This window comes from Protopterus annectens, chromosome 12.part0, assembly GCF_019279795.1.
Source record: "Protopterus annectens isolate FY-2018-M chromosome 12.part0, PAN1.0, whole genome shotgun sequence".
NCBI lineage: Eukaryota > Metazoa > Chordata > Ceratodontiformes > Protopteridae > Protopterus > Protopterus annectens.
In genome coordinates, this window is record NC_056746.1 from 7,876,055 (window position 1) to 7,901,086 (window position 25,032).

A 25,032-nucleotide genomic window follows, 5' to 3' on the forward strand; every position below is an offset into this window, starting at 1 on the left:
AACACGTGAATGGGGAAAGGAAATTTTACCAATAGGTGTGACTGCATATAGGGGATACAGAAAATGGGCAAGATAAGGTCTGGATTTTACTGTGAGAAATTGGCAAAGGAAGAAAGGTACTGGGATCAAATAACTAGGGAGGAGAAGGTAATACATTGGAATAAGACTAAGTTGAAGTTCTGACTGCAAGTTAGAGACTGCCTTCTTTACCATGGATTGAGAATAGGTTATAGGCAAAGATAAAGGGAGTGGGGAATGCTAAGTGGAAAAAAAAACACAGGTCTGTTACAGTTTGTAGTTTGGTCTACAATACAAGGTGTTAAAAAGGTTCATTAGTACAGCATATCAAATATTGCATGATAAACATAAGAATAGTACAGGTTGTGTACTCTTACCATAAATGTAGATGTTAAGTGTATTCACTGTTGCAGTTATTACATTTGGGCAATCCTGCTGGCAGGTTGCCCTCAGTCGGCCTGAATTCCAAAGTCTTGGGTCCTGCGTCGGGTGCTGTCGCCTCTTCCCTGACGTCAGGTCGTCAGGGATATAAAAAATGCAGCAGACGCCATTTTCTTCAGTTTTTCTTGCCCCAGATGTCAGGTGCCAAAAAGTACAGTTGTGTACACTTACCATAAATGTAGATGTTAGAGTGTCTTCACTGTTGCAGTCATGACTGTAGGGTTCTCCCCTGCCGGCAGGCAGTCCTCGGTCGGCCAGAATCCCAAAGTCTGGGTCCAGCGTCGGCTGTTCAGCCATGCTCCCTGACGTCAGAGCACCAGGAGTACAAAGCTGACAGCCGACGCCATGTTCTCCAGTTTCTTGCCCCAGATGTCAGGAGTCCCAAAATGAGTAAGGTCCCATATCCTTTGCAAATACACCTCAGAAGAATGGTGAAAAAAAGGAACCACACAAAAAGTAAAAATAAGGGGACAGGAGGGAGGGAAACCCAGACTGCAACAGTGAAGACACTCAAACATCTACATTTATGGTAAGTGTACACAACTGTACAATGTTCGTGTTTCACTGTTGCAGTGATGACTGTAGGGTAGAATCCCAAAGCAGAATGAAAGGGAGGTGGTCATAAAGAAGAAGGGGTGGCTAAAAGGCCCTGCAAGACTGCAGAAGCAAAGCCTGCCCTAGACTTAGAGTAGAGAGGTAGATTGTAGTGCTTTGAAAAAGTATGCACTGAACTCCAAGTTGCAGCTTCCAAAATGTCTTTGGTAGGAACTCCCCTGAGGAAGGCAGCTGAAGTGGCAGCAGCTCTGGTGGAATGAGTCCGTATACTCCCTGGGATTTGCTTTCCATGGTGTGAATAACAAAATCTAATTCCATGAGCACTCCATTTAGAAATTGTCCGTTTTGAAATGACTACCTTGGGAACTTGAAGCATAAGAAACAAACAATTGCTGTGATTTTCTGATGTCCTTGGTTCTGTCCAGGTAAAAACGTAGTTGTCTGTGTACATCCAAGGAATGTAAGATCCTTTCCCCTTTATTTTGAGGAGTGGGGAAAAAAGATGGCAAGTGAATAGTTTGATTTAAAGCCACTTTGGAAACCACCTTAAGCATGAAAGTAGGATTAGTCCTTAAAGACACCCTGTCTTGATGAAAAATAATATAAGGTTCCACAGCCATAAGAGCTTGCAACTCTGAAACTCTCCTGGCAGAGGTCAGAGCTAACAGGATGGCTGTTTTCCTAGATAAAAACATGTAAGAAGAGGCAGGCGGCTCAAAAGGAGGTAAGGTGAGCTTTCCAAAACATAGATGAGATCCCAAGCAGGAATGGAAGGAGATCTAGGAGGTCTTAAGTTCTTAGCTCCTCTGAGAAACTGTCTCATGAGCTGGTGGGAAAAGATTGGAGGGTCTGTATTATAATGAGTGGAAATAGCAGAGGCATGTATCTTAATGGGAGAGAAAGAGACCCTTATGTAAGAGATCTGTCAGGTAAAGTAAAATCAAAGGAATGTTCGGAAGAAGAGGATCAGAATCCTGAGCCTGCATCCAGGAACAAAATCTTTTCCATTTTTCTGCATAAGATTTTCTAGTGCTAGGACGTCTGGCTTCTAAAATGACATCCATAACCTGCTTGGGTAGGAGAGAATGAATCAAAGACCCTGGATTAACCAGGCCGCCAGGCTGAGAGTTCTGACATGGGAGTGTAGAACCTGACCCTGGTGCTGGGACAGAAGGTTCGGAGTCTGTGGTAAAACCCAAGGGGGCTCCAGACATAGGTTTTTCAGAGTTGGGTACCAAAACTCTGAGGCCAATTTGGGGCCAGCAAGATTATCATCTTGGGTTTGTCCTGTTTGATCTTTAATACCCGTGGAAGAAGAGGAAGAGGCAGAAAGGCATATCCCGAGAGGTTTCTCCAACTGAATGATAGTGCATCCACTTTCCAAGCTTGTTCGTGGAAAGTCCTGGTGCAAAAAATCTGTAGTTGATGACTGAGGTGGGATGCAAAGAGGTCTATGTGAGGACATCCCCAGACTGCTATCATCATCCTGAATATTTCGGTGTCCAGCATCCACTCGTGTGGATCCGAAAGGTTTCTGCTCAGACTGCCAGGAAGATTTGCTTCCCTGGTAGAAACTGAGCTTGAAGGTCCAGATTGCAAGCTACAGCTGTGTTCCATAGATCCATGGCTAGTCTGCAAAGGGGGTAGGAATGAGATCCCCCTTGCTTGTGTACCACATAACTGTGGTGTTGTCTGTCCGTATCAGTAGTTGTCCTGGTTGTAGAAGATTCCTGAAGGCCAATAGAGCTTTCTGAACGGCTAACATTTCCATTAAATTGATATGCAGGTGCTTCTGATCCTTTGTCCAAAGGCCCTGCAGACAGTTGCCCTCAAAATGGGCTCCCCATGCATAATCTGAGGCATCCGTGGTTAGTATCAGAGTGGCCGGAGGCAGACAGAAGGGTTTTCCTTTGTTTAGAGTACATGCCTTGGACCACCAAAGGAATTCCTTTTGAAGACAAGGCAGGACGGAGATCAGTATGTCTAAACTGTGGCAATGCTGCGACCATACACTTTTTAGGTACCACTGTATTTTCCTCGTATGTAGTCTTGCATATGGCACGAGAAGGATGCAGGAGGCCATGTAACCCAAAGCCTGCAGGAATCTCCTTGCAGATAGCAGAGTTAAAGTTGCCAAGGTTTTGAAAGTTGAAGCCAGCTGCAACTGTTTTTCGTGTCAGAAATGCCATCTGGGTTGTTGTGTTTAGAGAAGCGCCCAGAAAAATTATCTGTTGTGAGGGTGTCAAATTTGACTTTATGTTTACAGTGAATCCCAGGAACTTGAGAAGATTCTGAACAAACTGTAGATGCTGGAGTAAGACCTCCTTGCTGTCCAAGTAAGACAGTCGTCCAGATAAGGGTAAATTTGAATTCCCTTGAGTCTGCAATAAGCTACTACTGGAGCCAGGCATTTGGTGAAGACCCTGGGCGCAGTAGACAATCCAAAGGGCAGCGCAGAGAATTGAAAGTGCCTCGATCCGGCCTTGAACCTGCGGTATTTTCTGCGTTCCTGCCTAATGGGAATGTGTAAATATGCCTCCTTTAAATCCAAAGTTACCATCCATGCATTTTTGGTCAGCATTGGAAGTAGCTGCTGTAGAGTTAGCATCTTGAATTTTGGTATCTCTAGAAAAGTGTTCAAGACTGACAGATCCAGAATGGGTCTCCATGAATTTTGCTTACTGGGGACTAGAAAGAGCCTTGAGTAAAAGCCTTGTCCCATCTCTGAAAGTGGAACTAGTTCTATGGCTTTCATAGCCAAAAGAGCTTCCACCTGGTTTAAGGCCTCTGTCCATTGATGTTTTGGAAGATCTGGCCATCCGCTTGGCCTTGGTAGGGTATGAAAATGGAATTTGTAACCTCTTGAAACCACATCCAGAACCCACTTGTCTTGGGTTATACGAGTCCAATTTAGGTGAAAAAGAGCAAGTTTTCCTCCGAGGGGGGCTTCCAGGCAAGAAGTTCCTGCAGCCCAACAGAGGGAGTCATTGAGTGTTTCCTATGAGCTTGCGACCTGTCCTCTCCTCCCCAAGGGGTGGAAGCAGTCCACTGTCTTGGTCTATAAGAGGCTTGTGTTTGAGGCCTTCCTCGTGAGAGTCTGTATCTACCCCTCTGAGGCCTGTCTGAATTGGGAAAGGACCAATTTTTTGTAGGCCAATTCCTACTAAATCTGGGTGGCTGTACTTGTAAGAAATCTTTAACTGTTTGCATGGATTTTGCCTTGTCCTCCATCTTTTTAATCACCTCTTCAGCTTTAGATCCAAACAAAACATTATGCTTAACAGGAGCATCCAATAATTTAGCTTTTACTTGATCTGGCAAATTTTGTTCCTTTAACCATGCATGCCTTCTAATTACTGTGCCCGAGACAGCAGCCCTACAAAAAGCCTCCAAGGCATCAAATCCACAGTGTAAACCATGCTTCCCAACTTGTTCAGTGGCATGCATTAAGTCATGTAATTCCTTATCTGCACAGACAGAAATGGAAGTTAGCTTTGGTTTTAAAACAGACAGGAGAAATTGCTGGTATTTCAGCATATGAAACTGACAGTTTAAAGCCCTAATAGAGTAGCAGAAGTGTACACTTTTTTGCCCCATCTTTCTAAGAATCTGGAATCCTTCTCAGTGGGAATGGGTTTTTAGCAGAAGCGGCCTTAACTCCCTTGGGACCCTGAGAAATGGTTTCAGGGTCAGCAGTAGGGTTCTTGTATAAAAACTGGTGGGAATCAGGAACCCTGTAATATCTGTCAGGCTTAACAGGAGCTGGAGGAAAAGAGTCAGGGGTTAAGTTAGCCTCCGAAAAAGCATCATCCACAATATCCAAAATAGGAGGAATAGCCAGGGGTCTATGTTGGGGAAGAAAATCCCTTAGTCTACTTAGATTCTGAATACTCCTGTCCTTCCCAGTGGAAATGTTCCCTCATTTCATGCAAAGTTTCCCCAAAAGAGAAATCCTCAGGGGGAGAAGCTGAAGGTATGGATTTCCTCAGCATCAGAATCCTCATAAGGAGGAAAAGAATATTACTGGTCAGAAGAAGAAACTGAAGAAACAGAAGCCTGATCAGAGGAGTCATAGTAAACTTCCTGCCTTGGCCTTTTATCTGGAGGGGGATGTGAACCCCCTAATCATAGTAAGCAAGTCCTCCGCCATCTTAAGTAACTGTTTCTGTGACTTGGGAGCCGGATCAGAAGAGGCCTGTGTTGCAGTCTTTGATTTGGAAGGAGTCTTTGCCTTTGTCTTTGGCTTTGCCCTTATTAGAAGCTGAGTAGGCCTGAAAGCCCCTTCGGAAGCCGGTACCTGCACAGCGGCTCCGGACCCATCCGAAGGAGCATTGTCCGAAGGTCCTGCAACAGAAACATTCAAAGGCCTAGTTGGCTCCTCGTGGGAGTCAGTTTCGGCCATCGGTTCCGAAATGGCCGATGACAGGGGCTGCAAAAGCACCTCACTGACGACAGCCGAACCCGAAGCTGGCTCTGCTTGTACAATATCGTTAGATTTGGACCTCGGAGGCCTGCCTTTGTCCTTGCGTAGTTTGTGAACTCCGGCAGCCGGAACCGTATCAGACGACATTTTGTAATTAAAACGCCTACCGAAGTAATGAAATGCAAAATCGTACCTTCGTTTAATTGTATGTTGATTGAATCTAGCACAAAACAGACAACTAGCTACGTCGTGGTCAGGGCCTAAGCAAGGAATACAGTAAGAATGAAAATCCTTATGAGGTATTTGCTTTCCACATGAAATACAATTAACTTTTTCTGACATCGGACTGGAGCAAGAAAAAAAGTTTCCCCAACGGGGTACTTATCTTCGAGTAGGAGAAGAAAGTCTTCGGACTGAAGTTTGTTCAGAAAAGATGGTCAGGAGTCAGCTGACCGGCACTTGCGAACTGCTATCACCGCACGGCAAGAAAGACTGGAGAACATGGCGTCGGCTGTCGGCTTTGTACTCCTGGCGCTCTGACGTCAGGGAGCATGTCTGAACAGCCGACGTCGGACCCAGACTTTGGGATTCTGGCCGACCGAGGACTGCCTGCCGGCAGGGGAGAACCCTACAGTCATGACTGCAACAGTGAAACACGATGAATATCTTTACCTTCATCTACAAGCAAATACACCACACAGGTTGTATAAATCAGACAAGGAAAGATAAGTTCCAGTAGAAAAAAGGGGGATGGCGGGTGGGTAACCTGGACTGCAAATGTGAATACACTCGAACATCTACATTTATGGTAAGTGTACACAAGTGTATTATGTTCATGGCCGGCCTTAGGCATAGGCAACCTAGGCAACCGCCTAGGGCGCCGTACATTCTGGCCTCATAAAGGGCGCAAATTGACTGACTTAACTTAGTTTCTTTTACTACTTCTTCACTTTTCAGTTTCACCGCCCACGCCCATATTGTAGCATTTGCACCCTCCCCCCACTTCCATAGTCCAAAGCACGATTCCACAGCAAATAGCATGGCCCCCTACTGTGTTCTTCCATCCCCCCCCCCGCCACATCTATGTGATCGGTTTGGGATGCAGGTTTCACCATGGACGCAATGGCATCGATGTCGGAGGTAAATAGTAAGAATTTTCCAACTTTTGTTATATCTGGTAGTGGGGGAGGGGTCTTGAATATGGGTTTTTATGAAGAGAAATGGAGACACCGAGAATTTTTTTCTGTTGGTGAGTTAGAAAGTAATTTAGAATATAGTCCGTTTTAGCTCACGTGTTGTGTTAAGGAGAGTAATTGTGTGGTTTTATTTATTCGTTAGCTTAACACGAGGAGAGGACTCCCTTGAAAGGAAAGCTTAACTGTCGGTAAAGAGGAAAGCAGTGGGTTTGAGCGTTCTGTAGAGTATGCTGTTTGGACACCTTTTTCGTTTTCTTCGATCAGTGTTATGTTGTGAAGATGGTGTTTATTTTTTTGTTTTAATACAATTTTATTTACTACTTTCCCGTGTTCGTTGGTGGAATCATTGCCTCATCATTGCATTCGGCCTTTTGGTACCAGCGATGGCTTGTTTGGTATTTTGCTCCTCTTGGAGGTCATCTTGGCGAGGGGAACATCAAGGGGAATTGACTTTTTTATTTTCTGTTACTGTGAATGCCAACATGTTTGTAAACTAATAATTTATACTCCTAGGTATCAAATTGGAGAAGGCCAGTTTTTGATGGTGATTATAAAATACCTGGATATTAGTGCTTAATCTATGCGTGTTCGTGATGGCCCGCATTTATTTATGAGTAATCGTAGTTGGTTTGAGTTCACATTTATTACCTTTCTCGGTTCTGGCTGATTTCAGACCATCTTTCTTGACCACAGCTCGGGTTATTTGCAAGTGTGGTATGTTACCATAAGAGAAAAGTTCTTGCCCAAATTAGTCATCCCTTTTGGACTGAGGGCAGCTGAGGTTGTAAAGAGTTTAACTGGGTCGGACAGGATCCTTCTCCTCGAATATTCCTATCCTGAACGGATAAGTGTTCAGGAGCATACATTAACCTGTCATGCTGCGTGTGTGCTGACTGTATGAAGAAGTAGAGGCTTAATAACAGAGACTGAAAACTGCACTTAACATTACTTCTGGTGGCCCTTTCTCAAAGACGCACCACCCTGGATTACCCTGCTGATACAAGTCATAGTGACGCTAAAGCTGTACCTGTCCAATTCCATGGTGGGATGATTAAAGCATAGCAGGTGTAAAGTAAGAGAGCACGTTTTAAACTTAGGCATGAGTGGTTTTGAAGTCTATATTGTGTAGACAGATGGGCATGCATGTGTGAGGTACAGACGACTACTTTTTATGTTAGGAAAAAAAAAAAAAAACATTTTAGAACTACTTTTTATATGGCAGTTTGCAGTATCTTGGTAAGCAGAAGAGAGTTTGGGGTGAATTCTGGAGTATGTATTGGGAAAATTTCTTACCAGGGACCTCAATTCTTATATTGTGTGGTGGGAGGGGGGGGTGCAAACCCCACAAGTTGTTGTTGCTGCTGCTTTCGAGTGTTGTACTAGGGTATGTGGTCTACACAGTTGAGTAAAAACTATAGTGAGGGGAAGCAAAGTCACTGTTTCCTCTTTGTAAACCCAAATCGGAAAAAAAATATATGCATTTTGTTAGTGGGATCCAAATCGGGAAAAAAGTTATCTGCATTTTTAGTGGGATCCCGGTGTGCCCGTTTTAAGAGGGCGCTAGAGACAACAGACTTCGATGTACGCTATGACAGTAAATGTTGTATTTGAAGTTGCAGAATGGCTGTAGTAACAGTGCCAGGTTTTCCTCAGAACCACGACTGGGGTCAGCCTTTCTGATCAAACTAACCTCTGTTATGTGGGGGCAATCCACAGCACCTATGATTTTAGAGGTCATGAGGGTTTCTGTACTCTAAGAAATGCAGTGACTTGTGAAGTCACATGGACAAAAATGTAGATTTGATTCACTGAAAATGTATGCGGAGAGTCAAAAGTAATACAATGAAAGTATATTTAGTGCTGTAATACTGCTGTAATTTTCTTTACTGTAACAATGTAAATAACTGCTATTTAATTCTTAGAATACATGCCATCTTAGATGGCACAGATGTTGTGCGAGTACTTATGTACTGTTCATCGGTAAGTATGCTTGCATTAACCTTTCTTTTATACATATAACTACATAAAACTAAGGGTAATGCTGCTCAACGCCAGAAGTCTAAACCTCAAGATGCACGCACTCAAGTCTCTCCTTAGTATGGAGAATATCGATATCTGTGCAGTAACAGAAACCTGGTTCAAGGCTCCCGAGAGCACCCCAGCACTAACAGGTTATACTTCATACCATGCTTTCCAGCCCCAAAACTCGGTCTGAACCACAAAAGGAGGGGTAGTATCCATATTTATCAAAGATACCCACACCTCCAGGTTAGTGCCACTGCACAAAGCATCGGAGACCATCCATGTGCAACTAACAGTGGGCAAAACTTCCTTTCAGTTTGTAGCCTGCTACAGACCACCCTCCCAAACACAGGAACCTCACTCGGCTTTCCTGAGAACACTGGAGAATATGAAGGTCTCTCCAAACACCATTATATTGGGTGACTTCAACTACCCAAACATTGATTGGGAAAACTACTCAAGCCCAAACACCCTCGCCCAACGGTTCCTAGAATTTATAAACTCAAATGCTATGGAACAACTGGTCACCACTCCCACAAGATGGGAAAACATATTGGATCTGGTCATCACCAACATGGAGTCTCTATGTTCCACAACAGAGGTGTACCCCTCATTGGTAAGTTCAGACCATAAACAAATCTCACTGGACATCCATATTCCATCCCCACCCCTAGCCAAGGAAACCACGGTGAAGAACTTGTCAAAAGCAAACTTCACACTTCTCAAAACTGAGGTGGAATCCTTCAAAGCCCCCGGGCCAGTGGAAAATACGGCCCAAAATGCAGAATCCTTTACAAAAGCATTCTACGGACACCTACAGGAATGCATGGAGCATGCTATCCCAAATAAAACCAAGACTCACTCCTCCAAAGGCAGGAGACCTGTCTGGTGGACCCCGGCCATAAATAAGCTATACAACAGAAGGAGAAAGCTACTACATGATAGAGCAAAATCCCAAAAAGGGAAGGCGTCTCTGATCAGTACTAGCAAGAAACTACGATCCCTCAAAATCATCTAAGGCCAGCTTCGAAAGAAAAATTGCACAAGACATTAAAGATAATCACAAGGCCTTCTTTAGTTATGTCAGAAACCTGGGAGGCAACTCCCAGATATGCTCTGAGTTAGTGCAAAATGACAAAAAATACACTGAACCCACAGACATTGCCAACATCCTGGCAGAAAGGTTCAGTGCAAACTCCCCCCCCCCAAAAGAGCAAATGTCTAGCCCAGCAGAGTGTAGCCTTCCTGAGATCACAGATGCACAGGTGAGAGCTGCCCTCTCCAAAGCAAAAAACACAGCATCAATGGGCATGCATACACTTGAGTTTTAATTTGTTCAAAATGCTGTGTGCCACTGAGATATCACTCAAAGAATGCAGTCAGTATTGCCAAAGTTGAGTTTAACGCTCCCTGAACTGTATTTTGTATTCAAACTTGTACTTTTAGTACCGTAGAGTTACAGTGCAGTTTTTTTATTTTTGTGGTTTGAGTCTGTTTTCTCACACTGCACCGTTTTTGCTTTTTGTTGAGTTGCTAACACTCCGAAATTTTGTAACAAGCTGTTGAGATTCTGCTCTGCTTCGAGAATGACGTTACTGATTGTTTTTCATGTAGACTTACTGTACATGTGCTATATTTACTAAGTGTGTGATATTTGTACACCACAGTGCCTGGCTATTTAGTTGTAATTTTCCTTTTGAAATTTTCTAGGGAAGTCAATCAGTGCAGTTACCTGAAAAGGTATTTGGTAGTGGTGGTAGGTTTCATAGATCACATGCTGTTGAAGTTAAAAATACCTACTGATTAAAACATAAATGAAAAAAAAATTGAATTTACTTGCCACTCTTGCCATAGCAGACAAATAGCACTGTGTATCTGTGGGTCTGAGTGATGCTTTCAGACCTAATGTACAGCAGTAGCAGTGAACTTTGCAAACATGGGGTAGAAGATTTCATATTTCTACTGTGTGACTTTATAAAATATATCAAACAGGTGAATTTGTTTTCTATTTGTAGTACTCTGAGTGAATGTTCATTGTATCTCACAGCACTGAGTATTTCATATGCACTGGTTTATATATAAACTGATGACAACTTACCTTTTTAGCAGTGTTTTTGTCATTAATAAGCTCATTTATGCCTGTGGGCGTGGCTCAAATGGGGGTGTTCCTTGACTATGGTGTGGGTGGGGCTTAAGGGGCACCGCAGCACTACTTCGCCTAGGGTGCCATTTCAGCTAAGGCCAGCCCTGACTATGTTCATGTTTCACTGTTGCAGTCATTACATTTGGGTAGAGTCCCAAAGCTATGGTTGGCTGGCTGGAGCTAAACATCATTAGGAGTGGCTATGAGGCCTTGCAGAACTGCAGTGGCAAAGCCTGCCCTGGATTTAGAGTAAAGTGGCAGATAATGCTTTGCAAAGGTGTGCACTGAACTCCTAGTAGCAGCCTCTAAAATGTCTTTGGTTGGTACTCCCTCTGAGAAAGGCTGCTGAAGTGGCTGCAGCTCTGGTTGAATGTGGCCTAATGCCCTTAGGCACTGGCTTGCCATGGTGTGAGTAGCAGAAACTAATGCAGTGGCCTATCCACTTAGAAATAGTCTGCTTGGAGATGGCCTTTCCTTGTGATCCTGCAGCATATGCTCTGAATGCCTGAAAATTTTAGTGTTGTCCAAACAGAATCTAAGCTGTCTGTGTACGTCCAAAGAAAGCAGAATTCTCTCCCCCTTGTTCTGTGGATTTTGATAAAAAGTTGGCAAATAAATAGTTTGGTTAAGGACCACACTGGACACCACCTTAGGCATAAATGTTGGGTTTGCCCTCAGAGACCTTGTCTGGATAAAAAATAAAAGGTTCCACAGCCATGACAGCCTGTAGCTCTGACACTCGTCTTGCAGAAGTTATTGCTAGGAGCAGAGCTGTTTTCCCAAGATAAAAACTTTATATCCACAGTAGCAGCTGGCTCAAAAGGAGGTAGGGTGAGTTTTTTCAAGACACAATTAAGGTCCCATGCAGGTATTGGTGACCTCCTTGGAGTCCTTAAATTTTTGGCTCCTCTAAGGTGCTGCGTTATAAGTCAGAAGTTGTCCTGGATGAATTTGCTCCTTGAAGGCTGTCAGGGCATGAAGAACAGCTAGCATCTCTTGATTTTAATTACTTTTAGATGACAGTGACTGCGTTGTCTTGCTTTGAGTTGTTCTGATGCATTGCACCATGTGTAGGTGCCCAGGCATTTTCTGATGCAATGACCCTTTTGAGTGATACCTGGCTGGAAGTAGTAATAGATTAGCTGTCCCTTGTTTTGGTGGCAAGCCTTTTACCCTGTCCCTTAACTCCTATTTTAGGCAGGAATGAGTCGGCAACTCCTGTTGCAGGCAGTGTCAATGTTTTGCTTTTTGCTGGTGTTGTGTGAAGTTTCCTCTTTGCAGCAGTTGCATATGGAATTAGAGATACCATGAATGAATGTTGTGTCCAGACACTACACCATAAAATTATTTTCATATGGTCCTGCATTTTCACGCAAGCGCCAGATGCTGTAGTAGAGCTGATTTTCACTCTGAATACTTCTGTGCAGTCGTCTTTAAATGGGCAGTGATCAAAAGTCAGAATAGTGTTGTTCTCTGCAATTACTCTGCTCAGGCACTTTATCCAAGTCCCTGACTTTTGATAGATAAACCAAATTGCAAAGCAGGCAAATCTAAGTAATGCTTTGACCAGCCTTGAAAGCTTTGTATCTTTTGCATACTTATCTGATTAGGACATATTGAATCTATTTTAGATATGCCTTTCTGCTAAGCCAAGCCTTGCTCAAGCCTTGCTGCCCAGCATGGCAAAAGGTCAACAAGCTGTATTTTGAGTATTTCAGGAAAAAGTGAAAAAGGTAGATAGGTGTTTAGAGGTCATAGGATACTTTGTTGCTTTCTGCCTTACTAGTCATTATTGTCTCCATATTGTCATCCTTGGTTGTGGCACTTGTTGAATACTTGTTGAACAGCCCCCATTGTTAGTGAGATCAGATTTGTTTTGCTTGGCCAAACTTTTGGCGGGGTCTAGCCCACCCGTTTTTGCTCTTTGGCAGGGTATGGAAGTGAAACTTAGCCTAGTGACATGTCTAGAGGGCCATTTGTCCTATGTTAGAGTATGTGCCAATTTGTGAAAAAAAGGTGCTAGTTTCCCCTAAGAGGTGCTGCCAGAAGATAAGTGTTGCAGGCAGGGCAGAGTCATGGGAACTTATTCCTGTGGTTTATTTGTCTTCTTCACTTTTGGAGGTAGAAAAGCACCCCTTCACTTTGAAATCTGAACCGACCAGCCTGGGATCTGCCTCTAGGACATCTGGATTGACCCCTTTGAGGTCTGGCTAGACAGGGGTCCAGAGAAGTAAATATTGTGGGAAGAAATATCCAGGGAATTATGGCTAGGCTTTCATAGGTTGGTACTAGGCTATCGGCCCTAGAGCCTATGCAAGAGTCCCCCCCCCCCCGATGATACAAGCCATCCCAGAGGAAGACTATTTTCCAAGTAGGGGTATCAGGACATGGACCCATTACAAAACCACCACCACGTCTTTGGCCAAGTGCCGATACCAAAAACAGCTGGAGCGATGACAGGCATGTAGGGGGAGGGGCCCCAGTGTTGCACACTAAACCCACAGGGAAGTCTTGAAGGCAACATACGGTAGACTGTGGCATCCGGTCATCAAGTACAGAACAAGCCAGTCATTTGGAGATCAGAGGAGGTAGATGTGAAAGCCAGGAGGCTGGCAAGGCCGAGCTTCTCTGTGGCTGGCCTCCATGTGGAACTGCCACAGTTTTAAGGCTTTATGGTCTCTGTCCACAGAATCTTTGTAGTGAAGTTTCAGGACTTGCCTTAAGCTGGCACTTGTACCCGTGAGTCACAGGAAGACTTGGTGACCAGAAATATAGGCAATGGAAAGATCACCAAAAAAAGTGCATGCGAAAAAGATTACAATAATCAATACAACAGTTCCCTGCGAAAAGAGGTAATTCACACATCTGGGGGAACTACTGCAGCTCTGGAAGTTGCCAAGACAAACTGGATAGACTAGCTTTTACTCAATAAAACTACAAAGAACTGTAGATGGAGTGAGCTGCTCTTCCTTTTACAATAAGCATCCTTCTTAAATAAGAAGCACAGGGGTTGGGGGGAATCCAGGCACACACAAGGAACATCCAAAGCTCTGGAATCCAAGTCAGGAATCCAAGCCAGATGATCACATCAACCTTTAGCACAAATCACATTCATCACCAAACTGCTAGCTGACACCTTTTGGACACCTGATTACATCTGTCACAAACTATGCAAATGATTTCTTAACCAAGCGTCATCGCACCTTATTTCCAACAGCTGCTTCTAGATTACACAGACATTGAAAGCAAAGAAAATTATGTCAAGTAGCTTACATGAATGTTGAATCCAGAATTGCAGTGCATAATGTAACTGTTTGCTGAATACCCAAACTTAAATATATGAAATAACCATGTTTATTTCAACTGGTCGAAAATGTTACTATTCTGCACTGAAACTTCCTACTTAATTCCCCATCACATTCCTGTTGCAGAAAAAGTCAGTGTTACTTGAGATAGAAACTTCCAGTACTGTACCACATCACTTCATGTAAAAATGGTTTAATATTACAAACCTCTAAAAATGGCACATATTCAAAAGTTTTTCACATCATTTTAACATCTATTTTAAATCGCATTTTAATCTTGGTATGGGTTTAAAAACACTCATACATATGTGAAACTACTTTGAAAGGGTTTTCTTACCCTGTGATTTCCTCATGTCTCTTGTTGCTAAAGCACGGTTTCCATGCTGAATACTGGTCAAATCTGGGGTTACATTATTAACCCTCAGCTCTTGCCCCAACGACTTCCAACCAGAAGCATTTTCATCATGTCCTCCACTGACATCACAGCTACCTAAGTACATGTAAGAAAATATTTTTGCAAGTTATGGTGCTAGGTTTTTTTCTAAAAGAAATAAATTATTAATAACCAAAATGACTTAAGGCACAAGCCTGTCATTCTTTGCTAGTGTCAATGTTGTGGCTGGTCTCTGCTTTTAACATGGTAATATCACATTGTGCCATTCCATCATTCTACCACCATTAAAGTGACAGTACGGAGACCATGGACACAGACAACCACCACTCAAGTTCTACTGTTCATGCAACCCACAAGGGCATACAAAACATCTGAAAATTTCTTTAACCACCTAAAGACATATATAAAAGGAATCCAACATCAGCACTGCTACTTAGCTCAAGGGAAAACTTCCAGAGAACACTGCTAACATGTACTTCAAGGGCATACACAGTCAGCACTGTTTTTCAACTGAACCTCTGAAACTGCAATTCTCTCTCAATTTATTCTGCTGTTCAGCACTGCAGAGATCAAGTAAAAGGAGTTACAAAACTATTACAATGACACAAAAGGGCATTAAATGGAATTATAAAAACATCACAATGAGAAATGGATTTTGTATGTTAAAAATAAAAGCCAATTAAGGTATAGATAACACTCCAGCCTAAGCGGGGGTAAAGCCCTAGGTGCTAGAGGGATAAATTTAACTTGGAAGGGTAGTGGTTGGGTTCAGTTAACCATTTGCATAATCTTATCCAGTGCCTCCACTCTTCTGGAAACTTGGCAATTAGGGCTTCCAAACACAAGGACCTTGTCAGAGAGACAGAATAGTTGTGCAAAATCTTACCCTAACCACAGATGTCCTCATCTTCCATGTTGCAGTATTCGTAACATGAGTGATTCCCCGATTCCCCATCTAGGCAACCCAAACAGCCATCCAGTACACCAAACACTACTGCAAGGTACGAGACTTCACACATACATACATGCAGTCAACTTAGACCATAAAAGTGAGATCTGCACATACAATCCTCAGAACTGAATGCCCCTGTCAGAACATCAGTCAAGCAATAGGAGGCAAAACAGCCTCAGAAAAGCATGAACCAAAGGGAAAGGAGGGTGGGACAGAATACTGCAACACTGAAAATAAGGACATCTATGATTATGGTAAGAATTTACTCAACTATTCTATGTCCTTCTATTCACGTGTTGCAGTATTCATAACATGAGGGAGAGTACCAAAACATATGGAAGGGATAGGGAAGTTGGAGCAGAAGTCTCCACGAACCAATACAAGACTCTTGGCAAAAACTGCTCTGGATCTAGTATCCAACTTGTAATGTTTGCTGAATATGTGGACAGAAGACCATGTAGCTGCTTCCAGAATAGAGGCAGTGTCCAAACCTTTGAAGAAGGCCCTAGATCAGGAGGGTCTGCAACCGCATCTGGCTCTAACCCCTCTGCAGTGGCTCCTTGTAGCTTTGAAAAATAATGGCCACTCTACCGAACACACACACACACACACACACACACACACACACACACACACACACACACAGTGATCAAGTGATGGACTTGAAATATTGCTCTTATAAACTTAGAAACTTGCTAGAATAACGATTTGTTGCCATGCATTACACACTGACTGCGATCCCCTGGCAGCAGCAGCATCTCCTGAAAGGTTTCCATACCTTTCACAGTCTTACTACAAGAAACCTGGACAGAGCCACAAATAAAGGGGAACAATGAAATAAAAACAGGGACAGACTAAATATTGCTCTTATAAGACTGCTAGAACATGGTTTCATTTTCCACACAAACACACACACGGTTAATTCATAACTATGCAGATCTTTGCAGAATGTCATGACTTTAGCCTCATGTTTTGGGTTTCCTCAAAATTGTGGTTTTCTGTCAAACTGAGGGCTGAAGTCAGAAAAAATTGACAGGCATTTGAGTTTCAAACTTCATACCCTTCAGAAAACATGCTAATGCAAAATCTGTTATTCTGTCAACTTTCGAAGTTTGTAAGAGCAATATTTAAAAAAGTGTCCCTATTTTGGGCCTTTGCAGCCCATTATTTATGGCTTTGCCAAAATTTCTTGTTCTAAGAGATCGAGAGATATGACACTCACAGCCACCCACCCACACAGAGCAATCAAGCAATCCAAACAAAAGAACAAAAATAGGGACAGATTTTAAATATTGCTCTTATAAATTTATATTTGGTAACTTTTATATTTAGTATATTAACTATATTATACACGGTTTTATCTTCATTGTATGGGCAAATAGGGTTTGTGGCTCCCAATGAATTTTATTTGGGACAGGGGCCAAAAATGGCTCTTGATAGTGAAGGTTGCAGACCCCTGCCCTGGAGGAAGCTACAGCCACAGAGGAATGAGCTTTTACTGAGGAAGAAAGTGACTTTCCAGGGAACACACATCAAAAGGAAAAACCCTTAGATCATCCAAGGGGAAATAGTTTGTTTAGAGAGGTTTTCCCAGTTCCCTGGGATGAAAGGAAACAGCTGCTCAGATTTCCTAATGAACTTGGCCTTGTTTAGGTAAAATCTGAGTTGCCTATGCACATTCAAGGTATGTAGCATCCTCTCAATTTTGAGGAGTAGGAAAAAGTAGGTAGATGAACAGATTGGTTAAAGGGACAAGTCATTTAACCACTTTAGGAATGGAGGAGGAGTTGGTAGGGAAAGAAACCTATCCTTGTGGAAGATGAGAAAAGGCTGACAAGTCAATAAAGCTTTAAGTTCAGAAACTTCTAACAGAGGTGATGACTACCAACAAAATAGTCTTCCATGTGCAAAACAGGTTTCCTGGGAGGTGTGATGTGAAGGACGCCTTTAAGGAAAAGTTTAACTTCTAGTCTAGAAGCTAAAGGAGATGCAGGCAGGCATGCAAAAATGGCAGCCAGATGGGCTTTAAACAAGAGAGTAAGCCAATCTGGCCTTAAGCAGCTCACAAAAATAAAAATGAACTAAGAAAATGGATTTAGCCATTTCTTCAGACACCAGGTGGAGAACCTCTTCCATTTGGACAAGTAGGATCTCCTAGTATTAGGTTTCCTGGCCTTCTGCAGGACTACAAGGGATCAGAAGCCTATCACCCAGAGAAAAGCCCATCACCCAGAGAGTCAGGCTCAGAGTTAAGTGTGGATGGATAAGTGACCCCTTGTCTTGTGGAACTTGACCCACCCTGCGAGGTAACTTGTGATGATTGCCCTTGGCTAACTGCAGAAAAGGGAACCAGTGCAGTCTTGGCCAAAAGTGGGTCGCCAACAAGATTTTTGGTTTGTCCTGCCATATTTTCAGCAGAACTTTCTGAATGAATGGTAAGGGGGGAATGCATAAAGAAACATCCCCTTCCATGAAAATAAGGCATCCACCTTCCAACACCAGAGGAGCTGGGGCTCCAGCACAAAACATTTGGAAGTGGTCTGTTCAAGGGTGACGCAAAAAGATTTACTAGAGTACCACCCCAACAGTGGAGAATGTCCAGAAATATATCCCTGTGAAACATTCATGGGATTGGACCTGCTGAGACACTCTTCCAAAACCTTCTGAGCTGAAGGAATGTAAACTAGTAATTTGACCTTTGCTGGAAAAGCAATTTTCCAGGCCTGAAGGGCAAACCTGAAGAGTAGGTATGACTTTGTGCCCCTATGCTTGTTCACATACCAGAGGACTGTGGTGTTGTCTGAACAGTATCAAGGGACCTGGGCAGAGACTGGAAAGCTTGGAGCACTAGAATCAAAGCCCTCGTATCTCTAATGTTGATGTGTTGCTCGTCTGGTCAGGATAAAACAGAACATTTCGCGGGTTCTTTTCAAGCAGCTTTATTATGTACAAACACATCAGGACTGAGGCTTAATAACTAACTCGGACAAACTTATAAACAAACTAGCTATCACTCATACAAGCTCACCCTCTGGCTGTACTCAATGACACTGAAGCTAGCACATGCTTGCTATTTATATGCATGTGCTGTCCTTGAAATGCTTACACGTACACTATTCCACATCCTCACTCAGAAATGGGTCATGCATTAACATCAACTTATATGCAATACAAAATTGTGCCATGCAATTATAGAGAGCTAAATACATATAGATAATTACATCCAGGTTACCGTGCATTTCACACTAGGTCTGGAAATATAACCAAATCATGTGACAAATTAGAACTAAGTCTAGCAAATGGGACTGTGTCTGCTGAATGTTCAACTTTGGGTACATCCGGATCATCAGGAACAAAAGTTAAGACACTGTCTGCAACAGGAGCACCGTCTGGATTGCTCCAAGATCTAGAGTCTGTATCACAGAAACAATGCTGTGATATTGAGTCTGATATAGGAAGACAATGTTTGCAATTTCTCCTGTACTCCACACCTCTAGACTATGAAGCAGGATCTCTACACCAATCCGGTCAAAACCTTTTGCTGTTTGCATCCAGTCTCTCCTTTCAATTGACGAAGAAATCTGCTCGATTTATCGTGGCTGGACTTCTGGAAAGAACACTTTCTGAATAGTTGGGCTTTCATTGTTCTATTCTTTGCTTTAGGCCTCAAACTGGAACAGATAGGCAATGTTGTTCTGGTATGCCTAGCTAGAAGTCTCTGAGCAGGCAAGCCAAGTATATCATCATGGGGTAAGTTTCTGAAACTCAGTAAATTCAAAGACGTTGGTATTATCACACTGACTTCTCTAGTAATAGCTTTGCACTCTGTACTGCATATGTTCAGCTAGTCCATTTGACTTTGTATATGTTTGCTAGTAGTCCAAAATACCCAAAGTCCCATTCATTTGCAAATTTCTGAAACTGACTGGTAAATTGGGTTCCATTGTCAAAGATGAGCTTCTGTGGACTCCCATGGACTGAGAAAAGACATTACAACTTGGTGATAACAGTAGTGGACGTTAAATTAGGTAGTAAATCAATCTCAAACCAGTTCAAATAAGAGTCTACCAACAGTTAGTAATCCTGATTGTTCCACTTGAATACATCAGTGGCTACTGTTGACCAAGGAAGCTCAGGAACTTGACTTAGCTGAAGTGGTTCTTTTTGCAAATGCGGTTTAGTACTAGTGCTTACTGAAGAGAAAGTAAATAAGCAATGTCTTTTGCTAGAGAAGGCCAAAATACTACTACTCTGGTCTTTCTTTTGGTCGATTCGGAACATGGGTGACCACAGTGCAAAATATGGATATATTCACAATGTAAGGAAGCAGGAACAATAATTTTAGGACATTTGAAAATAACGCCATCTTCCATCAATATCCTATCTCTATAAGGAAAATAAGTCTGCACTTCAGGTGGTGCACTAGACTGCTTTGACGGCCATCCTACATAAATGCAGTGGTTGAGCTGTTGCAAAACTGGATCAGTTTTTGTATGATCTCTCAGCTTAAGTCTCGTGGTAGAAAAATTACACACTATCATGACAAAGTCAAAATTCCCTGCATTAAGCTGTTCCATTGTATTTCTGAGCTATCTGGATAAGGTATCAGCCAAATAAAGTAGTCTGTCTTTTGTATGGACCATTATGAAGTTGCACTTTTGCAATTTGAGCATCATTCTCTGTAATCTCACTGGAGCCGAATGCATAGGCTTCTTTAAAATAGGGACTAGAGGTTAGTGAGAAGTTTCAAATCTGAATATCTTGACCATAAATATAATCATGAAACTTTGAGCATGCAAATACTATTGCCAAAAGTTCTGTCAATTTGAGCATATTGCGTTTCAGTTCGGGCAAGACTTCTACATGCATAGGCTACTGGTCTGCCTTCTTTAATAACTGCGCCAAGACAAAATTTTGAAACATCACGGGAAAGAGTGACTGGTTTATTGACATCATAGCATCTTAATGTAGGTAGGTGGCAATTTTCTGCTTAAGGTCTTCAAATGCTCTCTGGTGCTGTTCCACCCAAAACCATGTAACATTTTTGCCTATTAGCTCTCTCAAAGGTGCTGTCAACTGACTGAAGTCTGGTATAAGCTTGCCTAAATAGTTGACCATACAAAGAAAATGTTGTAGAGCTTGAACATTATCTGGTGCTGGTATCTCAAGAATGGCTGCTTGCTTGGATGGGTCTGGTCACAAGCCAGTGCTAGTATATAAATGACTTACATATGTAACTTCTGGTAGACTGAATTTGCACTTGAGGATTGAGCTGCAAGTTCACGTCACATGCTGTCTAGAACTTTCCTAAGGCTTCTGTTATGCTCTGCTTCACCATTGCCTCCAACCAATCTACTATTAAGGCACAAGGATGACCTGAAAAAATTTGCTCCATTGCACGCTGAAAGACTTCACTTGCAGAATTTACTCCAAATGGCATCCTGAGGAATCTACATCTTCCCAATGGGGTACTGGAAGTGGTCAGTAGTAAAGATTTGCGATCAAACATCATTTGCCAAAATGAACTTTTTGCATCCAAGACAGAATAAACAGCGGCATTCGGTATTAGGGCTGTGACTTCGACTGTAGGCATAGTATGATGTGATCTCTAATGCTTTGTTCAAATCTCTTGGGTCAATGCATATTTCTGATTTCATCTGAGCCTTCGTCGGCTGCTGCCATGGACGACACCAACTCAGTTGGTTCTGTAACTGGACAAATTATACCTTGCTGCACCACTTTATCCAACTGAGCTTTGACTTTTTCCTGCATAGCTATCTGAACTTTTCTTGCTGGTCTGACCACTGGACTGATCTCTGGATAGAACTTAATAAAATACACAATGGGAAGTTTGCCTAACTTGTCATCGAAAACATTACCATACTCTGAGAAAATAGCTTCAGTAAAATTGGAAATAGGACATGGACTTATATGATTAACTTCTTTGGTGAAGGAAAGCAAATTCATTCTCAAACTGTCTTCCAAGACCACCAAACAATGACTGCACAGGTCTAGGGACTACGTAGAAAAGTAAGCTGTAGCAGTTCCTAGCCAAATAATATGAAAGCACTGCTGAGCCTTTGGTTTGAATTTCTTCACTTCCATAAGCAAGTTTTGCACAACTGGCCACATTAAGTTGCTCTCCAACTCTCACCTTAGCAAATGTCTGCTGACAAAGCACTACACTTTGAACCCATGCCTACTTTGAGCTTGGTGGATTTATCATTGATCTGGATAGTACAAAACACGGTTCTTTGCAAACAAATCTACTGCATCAACCTTTTCACTAATCACTGATACACCACCCAAGTAGAAATTAGGGCTGCAGCTCTCTATATGATCAACTTGCTTTTTTGAGTGACCTTTCTTCATAACTGTGTGAGGTTTGCTTGATTTGTAAAACTTTTCATTTTTTTTTTTTACAGTTGTGGCATTGCTGACCAAATGCTAAGCACTTCTATTTTAGACTCATAATTGGCACCACAATTGCAGCAGTTAAAGCATGATTTGGGTTTTGCTTACTCACCCTTGTATTGCACTGGGCATATATTTCTTACTGAACTAGTCTTAGAACCTGCTGGAAAACTATGGGTTTTACCTGCCACACTGCGGTGGTGGTGCTGCGGTAGCATTGCCGCCTCACAGCAAGACGTTGTCCTGTTCGATTCTCAGCTAAAGTGTCTTCTGTGTGGAGCCATGCGTGAATGGGCTTACCTTCGTTGAAGGTTGTACGTCAGGGCTGGCAACTCTGTACGTAAAAATCTGCTGCCAATCATTAGCGGACCGGAGTTCCGCTGTGGTGACCCCTAACCGGGAAAAGATGAAAGATACAAACAAACCCACAGGAGTTACAGCTGCCATGTGTTTAGGCCTGCTTCTGATAGCTACATGTTGCATGCTGTCTACATTTGCTCTGAAGCCTGCTGAAACCATGCTCTTATCACTTGCTAACATACTTGCATGCCTTTCTGTAGTATCATGGATCTGACCAATCTCAATAGCTTTATTCAGAGGTAAATCACTGTCACAAAGCAAAATCTTTCTCACTGCAGCACTACTAATACCACCACACAAGCCTGTCCTTTATTAACTCATCTTTTAAGTCACCAGACCGGCATGTTTTAGCTTTGTTTCTTAGGTCAGTAATATAAGCTACAGATGTTTCTCCTTGCTTTTGATCTCTTGTATAAAACAAATACCTCTACTGTAACATTTGTCAGGGGGTTGCACATTTCCCTGAATGTCCATTTCAAACACTCTGGGTTCCTCCCTTGATTCAGCCTGTACAACAATATAATGGTTTTCCCCTTCTTCATACACTACTGGTGCATATACAAATTAACACTTTTTCAATGGCCTCTGACCCAAGTAGGTTTAGCAAAATGAATTCCCTGCTGGGTGAAACTGTCAGAATAAGCTGCTTGAATAAGAATATCATACTCTTGCTCAATTCTCTGCAATCTTCTCAACAAATACAAGTGGCGATGGCTTTCAAAATCAGTCTGCCATGCTAGCAAATTACAGTAAAAATGCAACTCAAGTCCACTGTTAACTGTGCGAACATGCACACTTACACATGCCAGTACTTGTAACTCTGCCCAACAGCACAAGCCTCTGACCAACTGAACTTTGCAAAAAGTCTACCAGGCACAAGAAAACTCTTGAAATCACTGCACTGTAAGAAATCACCTGTTATCAATGCAAGAAGCAATTCAAAATAACTACACTGTGCGAATAAAATGGGCAGAAGCTCAGAGTAAAAAACACTTTGAAGTAATTGCACTTTGCGAACAGACAGCACACTGAAACTTTCCCAAAATGGCTGTACTTTGCCAAATAACGCTGTACAGTGCAAGAAACACTCCGTAATGGCAGAACTCTAACAGACACAGCCAGCACAATACACATTTCGAAATGGCTATACTTTGACTGCACTTCGCTAAACAGTTGCACTTCGGACACAACTCTTCAGAATAAATGCACAACAATAAGCACACACTGTAACCACTTTTACACAGACATGCTTTGAATAACTCTAGTTATGCCCTGAATAGCTTCAATGTGAAAGTAGTTTATGCCAAAACACAGTAATTTGCCAAAAAACGGAGCCACCTTGCTTTATTTATGCTGAACGTTCCCTTTTTGCCCTTATTAGTCTGCTCGTTTAATCTCTTTTCATGCCAGTTGTACTTTTCTTGTGCTAGTTTTACTCTAAACATGCTCATTTTGTAATTCAGAGGCAATTCCAAACCCTGTATGTTGTTTTCTGATAACAGTTTTATCAAATACCTTAAACATTTCATTTAAAACAGTGTAAGAAACTTGTGTGGAAGATTTTCGCAAGACTGTAAATAAACACAAGCATAGGATTTTCATGTCACCTGTCAGAAATCTGCTCTGGATGTAAAAATAATGCACGACCCAAACACCTTTCCCTTCATAAGAGACACAGGTTTAACGTTCCAGATCCTGGATCGCATAGACATGGGTGATCTTGAAGAAGACATCCTGAATATTCTGTAGAAACATGAACTCACGTGGCAATTAAAGCTGAACTCTATTAAAAAGCCTGGACAATTAAAAGTGCACTGGAACTTAGAAAATTGCCACATTTTTTACATGACTAATTTTTTTTTATTTTATTCTACCAGTCGTTTTAAGCATCATTTTAAATCTGTTGTAATTTAAGTGTATATTTTGTTCCCATCATGATGCACGTTTTCTTTTTCTGGTTCTTTCTCCACTTTATTCAAAATGGGTGATGATACTAATTATACAATTATATATTTTTTTATAGATAATTTTTAGGGTTCTTGCACACAGACCTGAAGTCTAAAAGGACGGAAGCGATTTTTGTTAATAGGTTATGAATATAAGAGTATGATTTCTACAACTGATTTTTTACATGCAAAGTGTATATAATTTATTTTTTGATTGCCAAATGGACTAAGATAGATATATTTCCAGCCATGCAGTATATTGTCTTGGGTAAAAATCAGACAAACTACTTAATCTGGTTAAAGAGGTACCAAGTCATTATAAATTTTAAAGTACATAAGGGTTATATTACTATGACAGCTACTAAGTAGGGCAGGACGAATGTCACACTGATGGGGAAGGGATGTGAATTAACATTTGTACCAGTAACTGTTTTACAGCACAATAAACCACTCCCTTGCCTGCTAAGTGTATATATATATATATATATATATATATATATATATATATATATATATTTAGAAAGCTTGTGAAGAAACTACCCTTTTTGTTTTACTTTGATCACTTGTCTGTGTACTTAGATTTTTGACTGGAAACATACTGCCTACCTTGCTTGGATTACTTTTGAATACTTAGTAATTCTGCACTTTTTTTTTTTTTTTTTTTTTTACTTAAGATGAGTTTAAGTTCGCTACTTCTACTACTTTTGTCTGATCTGATTAATATACAGTGATTAATAAGTTATGTACCTACCATAACGTTCCATGTTAGTTGTCTTCTTGCCTTCTTTCTTGCTGGATGGGTTCAGAGCCGATCCTCTGCTCAGACTCTGCCTATACTACAGCTCGAGAGCTGTTTTTACCGG

General features: G+C 41.9%; 1 protein-coding gene across 1 annotated transcript in view; it reads right to left on the minus strand.

The window, feature by feature from the left end:
* The window catches only part of LOC122816313 (putative uncharacterized SMG1-like protein), a 403,196-nt gene that overhangs the window by 102,901 nt on the left and 275,263 nt on the right, over positions 1 to 25,032 (minus strand). The window contains exon 3 of the mRNA XM_044089046.1: positions 14,441 to 14,593. Coding sequence (XP_043944981.1) covers positions 14,441 to 14,593 — 153 coding nt within the window. The remainder of the gene's footprint in view (positions 1 to 14,440; positions 14,594 to 25,032) is intronic.